The sequence below is a fragment of the Podarcis bocagei genome (assembly GCF_964188305.1).
Source record: "Podarcis bocagei genome assembly, chromosome: 13".
In the NCBI taxonomy this organism is placed as follows: Eukaryota; Metazoa; Chordata; class Lepidosauria; order Squamata; family Lacertidae; genus Podarcis; species Podarcis bocagei.
Window position 1 is genome coordinate 28,992,271 of NC_138138.1, and position 13,856 is coordinate 29,006,126.

At 45.6% G+C, this 13,856-nt stretch overlaps 1 protein-coding gene across 4 annotated transcripts in view; it reads left to right on the forward strand.

The window, feature by feature from the left end:
- KANSL1 (KAT8 regulatory NSL complex subunit 1) overlaps positions 1-12,179 on the forward strand; it is a 152,170-nt gene extending 139,991 nt beyond the window's left edge. For 3 of the 4 annotated variants that reach the window (XM_081167191.1, XM_081167190.1, XM_081167193.1), the window contains 5 exons: positions 3,358-3,485; positions 3,728-3,785; positions 6,079-6,191; positions 8,623-8,869; positions 10,030-12,179. In XM_081167191.1, the coding sequence (XP_081023317.1) occupies positions 3,358-3,485; positions 3,728-3,785; positions 6,079-6,191; positions 8,623-8,869; positions 10,030-10,257 (774 nt within the window). In that variant the 3' untranslated portion in view covers positions 10,258-12,179. The remainder of the gene's footprint in view (positions 1-3,357; positions 3,486-3,727; positions 3,786-6,078; positions 6,192-8,622; positions 8,870-10,029) is intronic. The other variant, XM_081167192.1, reaches the window with a different exon arrangement.
- Positions 12,180-13,856: the final 1,677 nt, after the last annotated feature.

Sequence of the window (13,856 nt, forward strand, 5' to 3'; positions counted from 1 at the left end):
TGAGCTGCAGCAGGGCCCCAGGGGTTGGGAAATGAGTGTCCCTCCCAGTGCTACTAGACTCCCAACTCCCTTCAGACCCAGCCAACATAGTCAGTGATCAAGGATGTTGTAGTTCAGCAGCATCTTCATAGAGAGGGATGGACACATTCCCTGCTTGTATGGCATGGGAGCTAAGCTTTTGTTCCAGAGTTTTCACACGAAAGGTGGGTTTTGTGGTTCTCCCTGCTTGAACTCCTTACTCTTACGAGGGATAGGCCTGAGGTTCAGTCTCCCACTTAGGTTTTGGAGCCTGGGGCCAGCTGTTGGGCCAAGTCAGTCTGGTTGCTCAGGCATCAGTTTCCGGAGTGAAGTTGATAAGTGCAGCAGAATAGACATAGGCTGTGTTCAAGAAATGGTGTTGAGTCTGCAGCAGACGATGGAAGGCACTTTAGCAAAAGGGGTGGGGTTCTAAGACTGGTGAGGCTTGGGCTCACGAATGAGGGGAGGGCGCCCCCTTTTCAAAGGGTTTTTGGATGTGCCGTTGCTACTCTATCCACGAGGGAGGTGCTTGTGCCTTGAGGCAGCCGCACAGGAGAATGGAAAGTTGATCCTGTTGGACTAAGAGCAGAAGAACTTCATGCAAGGAAACCTCAGTATCTGTTGAACTGTTTAAAAAAAAACCAAATCCAGTACTAAAAACAAGGCCCTCGAGGAAGGCCACGATGTAAAAATCTAAATAAGCCAGAGGTATTAAATAAATTTGTTCATTCTAACTCATTCAGTAAGAAGAGCAGAGTCTTCCATTTCACATGTTGCCACATGATCATGCTATTTGGGATTTTATACCACCCCTTAAAAAAAAATGAGGAGAGGGGATTAAAAAGAGATACAAGAGGGAGGCTACTGAACCCATTGAGAAGTTTGTACCTCCTCCCTGATTGGCTCTTACTACTTCATACTTCATTGGACCTTTCAGGTGCCTAAATAACAGAGGGGCCCACTGATGTACATCCAGTGACTTTGGCTTAAGCCAATCAGTGCCAGGATTTCTCTGTGTGTAACAATCCTATTCTCCTACATTACAGGGCTATAATGAGGCCAGTTAAATACCCTAGATTATGCAGCAGCACCCCTCCCAACTAATCACCTCGCCTCAATCATCTTGTGATTAAAGGGTAGTTTTAACAACAGTAGATGTTTGTATTCAGGTTTCATCCACCTTTTTTCACACTGAGGGTGGGAAGGAGAGCATTGAGACGATGGTAAATTGTGGCAGCTATTTGTTTTTGTTTGGTTTTGCTTGTCTATAATCTGTCCCATCCCAAGGGCTTGGGTACAAATGTGGAAGGGTTTTTTTTATAAAAAAAAAATCTACAAAGACTTGGGTTCTAGTTTCCTGGTATAGCCATGACCCTTTTCTAGATGGCTTTTGGGCAAGATAACCACTCCTTGGATTGTTGCGATTCTGAGATAAGATCCGAACAGACTGCGGTCTGCCCCGTGTCTTTAGGGACAGGGAAGCAGGAAAAGCTGTAGATTCTCAGCTCTTAAGTGAAGAGGATAAAATAACCCAGCGGCAATAGAACAGGCCTTGAAATTCTGTGCGTGGGGCGGTGGTGGTGGGGTCTTGGAATCCTGGTCAACCCCCCTGAAAAACAGCTGAAGTGCAGAGGGGGCACACACAGCAAGCCATGCCAGTACTTTGGAAAGCTGTTTAGGAATGAAGCTAGGGAAGAGTGGGAACTGTGGGGAAGCTGCCAGGAATGCCTCCCTATATGCCTTTGCTGTAAAAAAAAGATAATTTTTCTTGCTTTTTTTTTTTTAAAGCACACATTAGTGCACGGAAAATGTTTTTTGAAGCTCGCAGTGGCGTCTCAGGGAAGAAGCGGCACCCCCAGGTGTGCAAGGCATGTGCTGCTAAGATAATGCATAAAGCTGGTGAGGGTGAGATGTGCTGAATACCTAAAAAGCCCTTTGTTGCTATGGATATTCAGGAAGACGTGTCTGAGAACATTCACAAATGTTGGGATTCAAGGAGAGGGCGACTTGTGCTTGGAGGAGGGTAGGCATTTTTAGAAGCGCACGGTGTTCAGGCTTGGTTGCATCTCTGCGCTTTAGTCGTTGAGAAAGACTGAAATGGGCGTGGCCCTGTGCCTGGCAGGTACCCAATCAGAAAGTTCAGAAAGGCTAAAAAGGCTTCCCTCCCCCAAATCAATAATCCCTCTCTCTCTCTTGAGTCATGGATGGGGAACCAGTTCAGATGTTCTTGGTCTCTCGCTTCAGGCAGCTAACATGACTGATAGTCTTGGCCTTGGGAGTTGGAGAGTCAAAGATTCCCCATGCCTTCTGCTGGCAGAATTTATTCTCAAACACCCCCAGAACTTTGATAATGTCCTGTGCACAGTGCTATGAGACAGGCAAAAAGAATTCTAGAGATTGGAAAGGGTGTAATAATTCTCTCTGTGTTAACACTTAACAACAGTAGGCCCAGGTAATCCTTCCCATGGGATTGTCTTTGCTTGAGAGGTAGTTGAGAGGTACAGCAACTACTCCCTCCTCCACCCACCTTCCCTCTGCTACATGCTCGCTCTTCCAAGTGTAGTAAGGCGCCACTCTGCTGCCTTAGTCGGTCAGCTTTCAGAAATCACTGCAGGGCTGTTAATGCTTTCTGCACATGCAAGGAATTCCAATGTATTCCGACCAAATGCCCTTCCTTGTGGGTCATTTTGTGGCTGTGAATTTCTTGGGCTGGCGGCGATGGCAGCTGTGCTATTGCCTCACAGGGTGACATACACTGGGGTGAGAAAAGGCAGGAATCAGGAGCTCTGAGCTTTCTGGGGTTGCTGACTCTTAATGACCTCTCATTCCCCCCCCCCCCGCCTTGAATATTTAAACCAATTGATCCTAGGATCCTTGCAGTTGGGTAAAACAGATTCACAAGCATGGGCGCCTGAACTTGAGTTGGGGAGAGAGAAACGCACAAGTGGCAACATAATTCTCCATTGTGGAGAAGACTTGAGTGTGTGGGTATCTAAAGGCAGCAGCCCAAATTCCCTGGATGAAGGTATACTAAATAAGGAAATGAGAAGATGCACAATCTCCATAGAATGAGCTTGACAGGGAAATGGCCTCTGGGGCTTGGTTTGAAGGTTGGTGGCACAAAACAAACCACCCTGGAGTGTTTTTGGTGAGGGACAAGACTCCTTCTCTTTGGGCAGCCACCTGGCCTTGCGCCATCACTAGGCAGAGTTAACACCGAAAAGGGGGCATCACCTTACTTGCTTCGTGCAGCTCCCTGCTCTTGAAAGTGCTTCCTCCTCCTCCTCCTCCTCCTCCTCCTCTTCCCCCTTCCCTGAGCATTTTTCTTTTTGTGTTTTGCAGCAGCAGCAGCCGCGGAGAAGGAGAGGCGAAAGCTCTTTCGATATTAACAACATTGTCATCCCTATGTCTGTGGCTGCGACGACCCGCGTAGAGAAACTGCAGTACAAAGAAATCCTCACGCCGAGGTATGCGCAGGGACGCCGTTTCCCCCTTGCTCTCCTCCAGGTCACAGGAGGGAAGGGCCCTAGACCCACAAGGACACAAGTGTGCAAAAGTTAGGTTTTCCCCATCGTGAGAAAGGGGGGGGACATTGACGGTGGTCCCAAAAAGCCCCATATTTCTTGCCTGGCTGTACAAAGTGCCCAGAGTATTGAGGATGGCCACCCATTCTCCGGTTGACTGACTTCTCTGCTGACCTGTGTTGCAGCTGGCGTGTGGTGGATATCGGTGGCCTGAAGGTGAACCCCGATGAAGACAACGAAGAGGTAATCCAAATGGTTCTCCTCATTGGCCTCTGTGCAGTTGATTCTCTCTCCCTCCCCACCCCCACAATATTTCATTATGTGTTACATATTTTCCTATTGTATTCCACTCTAGGATTGGTTTTAATGAAAGACTGGTTATAGATTAACCAAAATAAAGTAATAAAATAAATAGGCCCCTCTGGAGCTTCTGTGCCCAGGGCCGCATTCCGTGTAAGCAGTTTCCACCAAAGGAGCATGGCAAAACCTGTCCTGTGGGTGACTTTCTGGCATAAAGCGAGCACATAATGCACACAGTGCTCCTCCTAAGTCAGAGCTCTCTTCTTGGGCGGCTCAGTACCGGTGTGTCTCTCAGTTTCGAATATCCACTGCAAGGGGGAGCACCTGCCTTAGACATTCGCTGCATTGATATGAACATAAGGCCAAGTTGTACCTCCTCTGTGGTGGCTGGTGCTTTTTTGGCGGAAGTACTAGGTAAAGTCCAATTACATAGCCGCCAGTTTAGTCTGACTTGCCTTGCCTCCCCACCCCCCTGGTTTGCCTTGTGTTCTTTGCACTGAAATGAACGGGGTGGAGTAACATAATGACAGTGTAACGTACGTAATAAACTACATAAATTTCACCACAGCAGAGAGTGAGACAAGTAACTGTTTCGAAAGATGAACTGCAGCAGAATGAAAACAATGCTGCATGCAGTGAATACTGGCGGGTTGGCAAACAATTCCTTCTTGCAAGGAGAAAGCCTTGCCTTAATCTTCGACTGCCATCCTTGAAGTGGCTTTTTATGTAGCCGCAAAACCTACAGTGTGATTTATTTAATATGCCTTTGTAGAGTCTGGAAGGAACTGAACAGGCAGCGCAGCTCTCTTAGCCGTCAGCTTAGGCGTTCATTGCTTAATGCAATGACACTGTGTTTGGCAGATGGCGTGATCGTTTTATGGTTGGAAAGTTACCCACGTGCGGGATTTTGCCCCCAGGTGGTGCATATTTAACCTCATCCTAAGAAACTGAACATTCTTCAGGATATCTGACCTCTTCTAGGTCTAGTCATGTGAGGCCTGTATCATGCAGGCTTTCTTTACTGAATAGCAGCTGGTTTTTAAAAACCATGTGATGGCATTTTGTGGTTGTCAGTTACTTTAGGAACTCAGCCTCTTGTCTTCCAAGTTCCTTGCATGTACAGCCTGATTCCTGGAGAAGATGAGGGAAAATCTTAACTCCTGTTATAGGGAAGGAACAAGATAAAGCCCAATGCCTCCCAGGTCTCTCTGCCTGATGAAGAAGTGTTTGAGAATATTCATGCAGTGAGGACATACCTTTTGTCTGCGGCAAAAAATTAAAATTGCCCCCTCATTTATTCTCTGATTTCGCCACTGCATTCTGCTCTTTGCCAAAATAAAAACCAACAATCCAAATGAATTAACTCAATACAATATTTAAAAAGAGAAAAATGGGAAGGCACCAAATACCAGGGAAGGGGAGAGCATCCAGGCGCAGAGAAATATTGGAGCCCAAAACATTTTAAATGTTCTGGACTCCAGCTGCAGACTTCTCTCCATCTCCTGTTCCCTGTTCCCTGCAACATAAGCGAACAAGGACGTATGTTGTAAAGACATTTCATATATGGAATCTGACCACCTTTGGATGAAAATTTTGTTTCATTTCCAAAAGTTGTCTGACAATTGAAAACAGCAGCTTTCTGAAGTTTGGGTTTGGTATGTGGAATAACTGAGTAGAGGGGGGGTATCATTCATTCACTCTTTCATTCCAAATTAAATAAATTAAAACTTACTGTGCTCCTTGCCCTATATAAGTACCGTCCCAGGTAGAATACTGGTGCTCATTGCAAGAAGGCCGTTCCAGCCTCTCACTGCCAGGATACGGATAAAAAGCACACCTGAGAGACCTAAATCAGTTTTCAGAACTGGAGGAGGGTCTTTCTGCTGCAGCAAAGCTCATCACCTCCTAAAATGGGGTCTTGCTGTGTATGACTGTTTCCTGATCAAACTGATCAAAGCTTGTTGCATGGGCAAAGTGAGTTTTGAATTGCAACAAATGAGCCCTCGCCCAACTTCTCTTGCCTCAAATGTGTGCTCACAGAAACGAGTGGGATTGTCTGAATTGTCCCTTCCAGCTGCTCATGAATAGAAAATTAAGGGTGGAAGAGCAGAGAACAGCTGCTGTGCCTGGACACCTTTATGGTGTGCCAGGTGGTGTTTTGTACAGCCTCCTTCATTGAAACCAGAGAGGCTTTGGAGACTATCTCAGTGCTAACCTCACATGATTTCTCTTCCAGATAGAGGATCTGTCTGACTCAGCCTTTGCCACTCTCCACGCCAAGTGTGAGGAGTCAGAACGGGCAAGGTGGCTTTGGAGCACAACTGTGCCGCCTCAGCGGCGGGGCAGCAGGTAAGGCTAGCTGCTGTTTCAGCACCACAGTGCCTAGAAATACCTCCAAATATCTAAAAGGCTGTCATGGGGGAGGATGGAGCAAGCTTGTTTTCTCCTTCTCTGCAGCCTAGAATCTGAGATTGAAACACCAGGAAGAACTTTCTGAAAGTAAGAGCTGTTCTGACAGTGGAGCAGACTGCCTTGGAAGCTGGTGGGTTCTCCTTCCTTGGAGGTTTCTGAGCAGAGGCTGGATGACCATCTCTCATGGATGCTTGAGTTGAGAATCCTCCATTGTGAGGGGTTGGACTAGACAACCCTCAGGGTCCCTTCCAACTCTTCGATTCTGTGATTGTGGGTTCCAGCAGATGCTCAGAGTTGGCTAGCCTCCAGTAAAGGAGAATGCCAGCAGTACTCAAAGGCCTTTTAGAACTTGACAGGTCAAAGACAACACCCACAATGCTAGCCAGCAGACAGGAAGGAAACAGGACAGGGGCTGAAACAATCTGAGGTGGCTCAGTTGTGAGTGCAACCTCTGGGTTGTGTGCAGGTCACTCCTACCCTGATTGGACACTAGCCATTGTTTACCATTCCATTCGAACCGCAACTTGCTTTGGAAACCAGGATTTGATCCTGATAACCAGTCCTTGTTTGCAGAAGAATGTTTAACTGTATCTTGCCCATTTGAACAAAACAAATCTATGGTTTGTCTCAAACGAGGAAATGAGAAGGGGAACTGCCACACCCAAAAGGAAGGACAGAGTGCCTGAGCCCTAGGCTTGGGCACCTAATTACAAACCACAATTTGGAAGCAAAATCTGAACTACCCCTCTACATAACTTGGTTCCAGTAATCACCCTGTAAGGTTTTGAGTACATGGCTTATTCTTTTCATTGTGAATTTGCAGAGTTTAGCTCTTTAGGGGGTTGGACCAGATGACCCTCTCTTCCAACTCTGCAGTTCTGTGATTCTACAAGCCCAAATGCCGTGGTGGTGGGCAACTTACTTTCAGTGTTCCTCTGTATTGCCACACAGACGGTGTCTGTCTTGAGTGTGGCGGTGTTCTGGTATTTGCTTGTGGGAAGAAGATATAAGGCACCAATGGTCTGAGGCTAGAAAGAGGGGCTGCCTTCAGGAACTGTGGTTCATTCAGAGCCTGGTTGAGGAACCTGCAGCCCTTTAGAGGTTTTTAAGACTCCAGCTCCCATCATCCCAGACCATTTAATGGACCATCCTGACTGGGGCTGATGGGAGTTTGGATCCAACAATATTTGGAAGGTCACAACCTCCTCTTTCCTGGCCTAGAACATGGCACCTAGGTTATTAACAGGCACTGGCAACTAACATTATTTGCCTGGGATTGGCGGCACAACAGCTCTGCGAGTTTTGCACTTTTACAGGCATGCATGGCTTGTGGCATTTAACAACGTAGAAGTGTGCAGGAGGTTACAATGTGGACTTCAACACAAGGAATACAGTAGAAAGATGAGGGAGGCAGACTGCAGCATGGCTAGACGGGGGGCGGACAGGACAGGTGTTTCATTACAGTTAAATTAGCTTGGGTTTGGGCACAGTAGGGCAGGGGTGAGGAAATGGATCTCGCCGGAGCTGGAAGGTGTCAATCTTCTGCGGGACTCTTGCTCCAGGTGGACAAGACTGTTTGAATTGGGAATTTGCTTAGCTCCTGATCCTTGTACAGCCACAACTTGAATTTAAGCCACAACTGCAAAGGAAGAATCAGGAACTTTTGCTTTTGGATTTGGTGTGTTTCTGTTGCACTGCTTTTGGAAGCAGCACAGTAGCGAAAAGTACCAAATTCAAACAGTGCTGCATTTAACCTGCGTCTCCCAAGGGATTGTTCCATCGCGGCTTGCATTTGGTGTTGCGTTTGAAGCTGCAGCACCAAACCTGTCCCTGTACCTGACACCGGATGACGGACAGATCTGTGTGGCTTGGCACAAACAGCCCAGCAGACCAAAGGGCCTCATTAGACTCCCCGACTGCAGGTGCCTCACTTCTGGAGGAGAATCTGAAGACGAAGGAATTGTGCCAGAGGCAGCGGGTTGTAGGAGGGATTTGAAGGCTGTTCTGATGGGACAGCAGGGGAGAAAGGGCAGAGCCCTTTGAGGGAGCTGGAGACCTGAGGGTGAAGGCAGGGATCTGTCAGGGTATGAGAGAGGAGAGGTGGCAGCAATTGAGGAAGGGCGTGTCAGACTTGGAGAAGAAGGGGCTTGTCTTCATCTACCTGCTCTCCTGGCCCTTTCCCAGCACTGCAGCTGTGCTCTGCTTGAAACTAATCTGGATTGAGTGAGGTGGGAGGGCATACTATTGGGTGGGTTCTGGTGGCCTTTCGAATGTAAGCCATTGGGAACACGTGGCTTTCAACATGTGATGCTGGCACCTTCCTTTTTAAAGCAGAGGGGGGAAAAGAAATGCATTGTCGTCATTCCAGGTCTTACAGATCCACAGACGGACGGACAACGCCGCAGCTGGGGAACCCCTCGACCCCGCAACCAGCATCACCCGATGTTGGCAACTGCTACGCGCATTCTGATGTCTCCCACACCCACTCGCCACGCAGCCCCATCAGCCCAGACATGTTCTCTGGTCCCCACACCCCTCTGTCCCGGGACTCCATGCGGCATCTGTCCAGTGAGGACACACGATGTTCCACACCGGAATCTGGCCTTGATGAACAGGTGGGTGGTGGGTTTCTTTGTGGCTTTGCTTAGCATTCCAGGTGGTAATATTAATTAGTTGTGTTGACAGACAAGTAATGTCTACTGTGGAGAAGGCAATCTCTCTTCCCCGCCCTCCAATAACGGGTTTCCAGGGCGCCTGTAGTTAAAGTGGGGTTTTACTTTCTGGACAGAAAGCAGGGCCCCCTTCCCCAGTCCATCTGTGTGCAAAAACTGTCTTAACAAAAGCACTGGACGCAATATCTCAGTGGACCTGCTATCAGTCTGTCTGTGTACACAGGTGAGGTTATGCCAGGGGCCTTCTGGTGTTAGACTTAACTCTCTTCCGCATCAGCCAGCTTGGCCAATCTCTGGAGGGCCACAGCTTCCATCCCTTATTTATGCTGATAATGGAACAACCTTCCCCAGCCAGGGTTACCACATGTTTTGGACAACAGCTCTCAGCCCCAGCTAATATGGCCAATGGGGAATAATGGTAGAACATCTTCAGGGCACCAGAAGGGTCTACCAGACACTTCTGAACCAAGATGGGCCAGGAGGAGATAGGAGTGCTTAGTTGCAGACAAGAGCATATGAGATATAGTGGGCATAACTGAAGCCTGGTGGAGTGGAGCACAGCAGTGTGGAATACAGCTATCCTGCTAGATAAAAACTATTTAGGAAAGATGTATAGGAAGTGGTCTGGTTCCAGGTGTTGGCGAGGGGTGCCTCAGTCAAGACACTTAACTCCCATCCTTTGAGAAGGTTGCAAGGATGTTGTTGCACATTTCTTGGAAGAAGAGCAGGTTGCTGTCAGTGCCTGAAGATTCAGGGATGGAGGATTTAGGTTAAATATTGGGAAGATTTGTGTACGGGAATAGAATGTATACATTGCCCAGGGAAGTTGGGGGATACCTCCTGGAGATTTCCAAGAAAAATTTGGACAAGGCAACGACTCTATCAAGGTCCCAATTCAGTGTTGGTGCTAACTGTCCCAACTCCCGTTCATTTCCCAACCGGGCAACACGTTTCTCAGAAATGCCTCAATTAATATTGCCGTACAGATTTCTGTAGTGAACTGTGTGTCTGGGACTTAGCTACAGAGATAATGGTTTGATGTATTCTAAAGGGTGTGCAGATCAATGTTGAAACCCCCCTGACTAGTCTTGGTTGGTTTTCAGACTGTACAGCCCTGGGAGCGACGCCACTTCCCACTGTCCTACAACCCCAAGACAGAGTGCGAGGACCAGTTGGATCCGCACGACCGGGCCTCACGGTCCACACGGCGCACCTCCGGCAGCAAGCCTTCCCGGGAAACAGACGGAGCTCCCACCTCACCCACCCTCGCTTGCCTCAAGAGCCGGAATCCAGGGGCCGTGGCCACAGTTCAGCGGCCGACCCACAGATAAGAGATGGACAGGAAGATGAGAGCAAAAAGCAATCCACCAAACTAACTCTTGGCATTAAAGCTTCTGAAATCTGCGTTTGATATTCAAACATCCTGCCGGGAATTTTCACAGTTTTTAGTGAATTTAAGGAGTTTAGAAACTGTTTTATTTTTCTTTCTTTCTTTCTTTCTTTCCATGTTTCCTTGTCACGCACACCTTTTATCCAGTGCTGTGTGGTCTAATGAGGAGAGCAAACTTGTCTCCCTTTCCCCATGCTTTAGGTGTACACTCCACAAACAGGAGGGTGAAGCTGGCCAAGTGACCCCTGGAATTGGTTCTCTGGTGAAAGGCTTTTCTTTCTTTCTCCTTTTTTCTTTTTCTTCTGTTCGGTGTCTGTTCTCCTCACCTTACCACCATCACTGTGCCCCTCCCCCAGGATTTTAGTGGAGTGAAATTAGTGGTGAAAAGTGACGTCTTCTGAGTACAACTTCCCTCACTATCTGTTTCTGCTCTTGGGCCGCAGTGGCACTAGAATGCACTTGCAATGCAAACTCCCTGAAGCTGCACCCAAAAGAGATGGCTTCCCACCTTGTGGGCTAGAAGAAGCTCTTCCCCTCCAGTTCCTTCACCCTGTGTTACATTTATTAATCCATTCTGCTGTTTGTTGCTGCTTTTCAGACCATCTCTCCATGTTAAAAGATTTGTACAAGAAAAGGCAATTTCCTATCAGTACCCTGGATGTGATTTTATTTTTTTTAATCAGTTTTATTCAGCTCATACTGTGCTGCTTAATCCCTCCCCAAGTAGCAAGTTAGGAGCAGGGAAAAGGCTGTCAGCCCATCTAGAATATTTTTTTTTTTGGGGGGGTGTCATTCTCTTCAGTATTCCCTTTTTAATTTTGCACTTTGCCCATTAGTCTGAAAGTTGCAGTAGGTTGTATTTCTTCTGCTGCTCAGTTGCAATACAGTAGTGTTAAGCCTTAAAATACTGAGAGGGATATCAGCAGGATTCAGGAACTTGCCACCCCAGATTCACAAGCCATATTTTAGCAAGTGTCGTAAAATTCATTGTTTTCCCCCACCCTATATAGAAATATATGGTCTATGCATTGCTTGAGATTACATCTTATATTTTAAGCTATGTTTGAGTATCTAAATTGTTTTCAACTTTTTTTTTCTGGAGAAAGATAGGACTTTGTTTTTCACCACTACTGCTTAACTCCACTTCCACACACCCCTTAGTTCAAAAGTCAACTTCTCCGTCAAGTTTTCTTTCCTCTTTCTCATAACTTCTTGGGCTGGCTATTGACAAGCTCAACAGGTTTGAAAATTTTAAAAATCACTTTGTTTTGTTTTTTTAATTTAAAGAGGCCGTTCACATCACATCCCCAGTGGCTCCCAGATTCTGCACACCGATCCATCTGTAATGTTTTTCTGACCCCTAGCGGTGTGGCTGTTGGTCCCTGTCCTGTTGTTAGCATTGCGCCTGTCTTCTGTATTAATCACATCACCAAAAAAGGAAAAAAATACATTTTTTCTCATTTTGTAATCGTAACGAAATAGTAGCTAAACTGCTTAATGGTTGGGGTTTTTTCACAATTTTCAACATTACCTAATGTTTTTGGTTCTGTTCTAGTTAATTTCTTTTTAAGAAGAGGAAAAACCCAATGCTACCATATCCCTCTGCATTAAGTGCTTTTCTATTTATAAGGTTGAAAATTCTGAATAACCCTCTTAGCGTTATAAAGGAAAAATCCAGAAAAAAACCACCTTGTATTTTGTAAATATTTCTTTTCCTGCTTCAAGCTGTGTAATGTCCTTGTTATATAGAAACGCTTTTCTTCAGAGAAGCTGATCTTTGTTTAATGTCTTGATTCTGTTGGCCAAAGCACAAATGTGTGCTTATAAAAAAAAAAGATTAAAAAAATTAAAAAGTTAAGAAAACTGTGTGCTAAATCTCTTCTTTGGGAAATAACAGTTGGATGAGTGCTATTATTAGTGAGGATGCAGAGGTATCGATTGAAATTATCAAGGAATAAAAGCAAGCAATGGCTTTAAGAATAAACTTTTAAATCATTTTTAAAATTTCTTTTTTGAAGCTAGCATTTTCAAAGACAGGCTTTCTCCCAGAATATAATAAAATGGTGGTAGCTATGGTGCTGAGGTGGGTACATTTCTGCCTAGTCCAGCAGCCTGGTTAGGATGCAAGCAGGTTTTTTTTTGTGATGCTCATTACTGCCGCATGATTCCTGGAGAGTTACCCAAGGGTGAATACAGCCCTCAATACAAAAAGGTCTTGCCATGCCTATAGTGCTATAGAGAGGATGAGTGTCTTGTCCAGATTATAATTCATCTTAAAGTGAATGAAAGCAAAAACAGGAATTTTGGAAGTACCATCTTCACAGGAACATTTTTCAGTTTAATAATGTCGTAAGAATTTACAAAGGCTTAAGTGTATGAAACTGGAACAGTGCTAACAAACATCTGTTTGTTAGTTGCGGCAAGAACGGTGTGACTTCTGCACTACCCCCATCTCCACCATATCTCTCCAACAAAGGCAAAGCTCGTTTAATATTGTAGTAATGAATTCTTTATTTCCAAATTCACTTTTACAGCAAGTCGGTGTAAACCAGTTGTTATAACACACAAGTACAATATGGACAGTCACAGACAGGTAGCTAAGCTAGGATGATCATATGGAGATCTTACTCCTTTCCCACCCCCTCCCACCCCGTTTCCCCACCCCCATGAAACTTAAAAGGGAATTTGTTGGGTCTTTCAAACTCCATTGTCCCTTTTTCATACTTTCAAGTTCATGACAAAAGCCCATTTTTTTCCTCTTTAACTTTCAAAACCATGATTTTCATCTGTCAAATTTTAACACTTTTCCAACCCCCTAGATATGTATATTTATATACCAAGACAAGACACCAGCCAGTCAATTCAACATGGCCCTCGATTGGAACCCTCATGGGTCTAACCCTCTATAAAACTGATGCCATTATGCATCCTAAAATGAGCCATAAAGACAATCAAAATCCATGTTTGAAAACAGATATTATGACTTAGGGAGATGGCTAAATTTGGGGTGGGGGAAAATAACTCAGAATGTTTCAATGGTTGATCCTATGCTTGGGGAAGGGGAAGATTTGAGCAGTGAAATAAATGGATGAAGGCAAGGGCTGTTAATATTCAGGAGAATCAGGGAGTCAAATGATCTCAAATATAACTTTGTGTTTGTTTTTGTTGCTTCATACTGAATGAAGAGGGCTATTGTTTTATTTACAGCTTAAGCCAATACAAAAACTGACAAAAGATGACGTTTTTCCAGCCCTAGCTTAATCCCCTAATGCAAACAGAAAAGAATCTCAGTGACATGGTATATGCGCTCAGTGGGGAAAATCTCACATTTGTTCACTTCAGGCATATTAATCTTCCTCACATCCTAATGTAATACAACTGCAGGCTTTATTTTTAAATACAGTATCATAGAGTTATTGGAAATTGTTGAAAGGTGACCAATATGCTGATCTGTCTGAAGAACCCTGGCTACCACATTGGTACTGCAGTACAGTGATATAGCCAACAAAGTAACATTCTTGAACCCATGCTATCCCATCC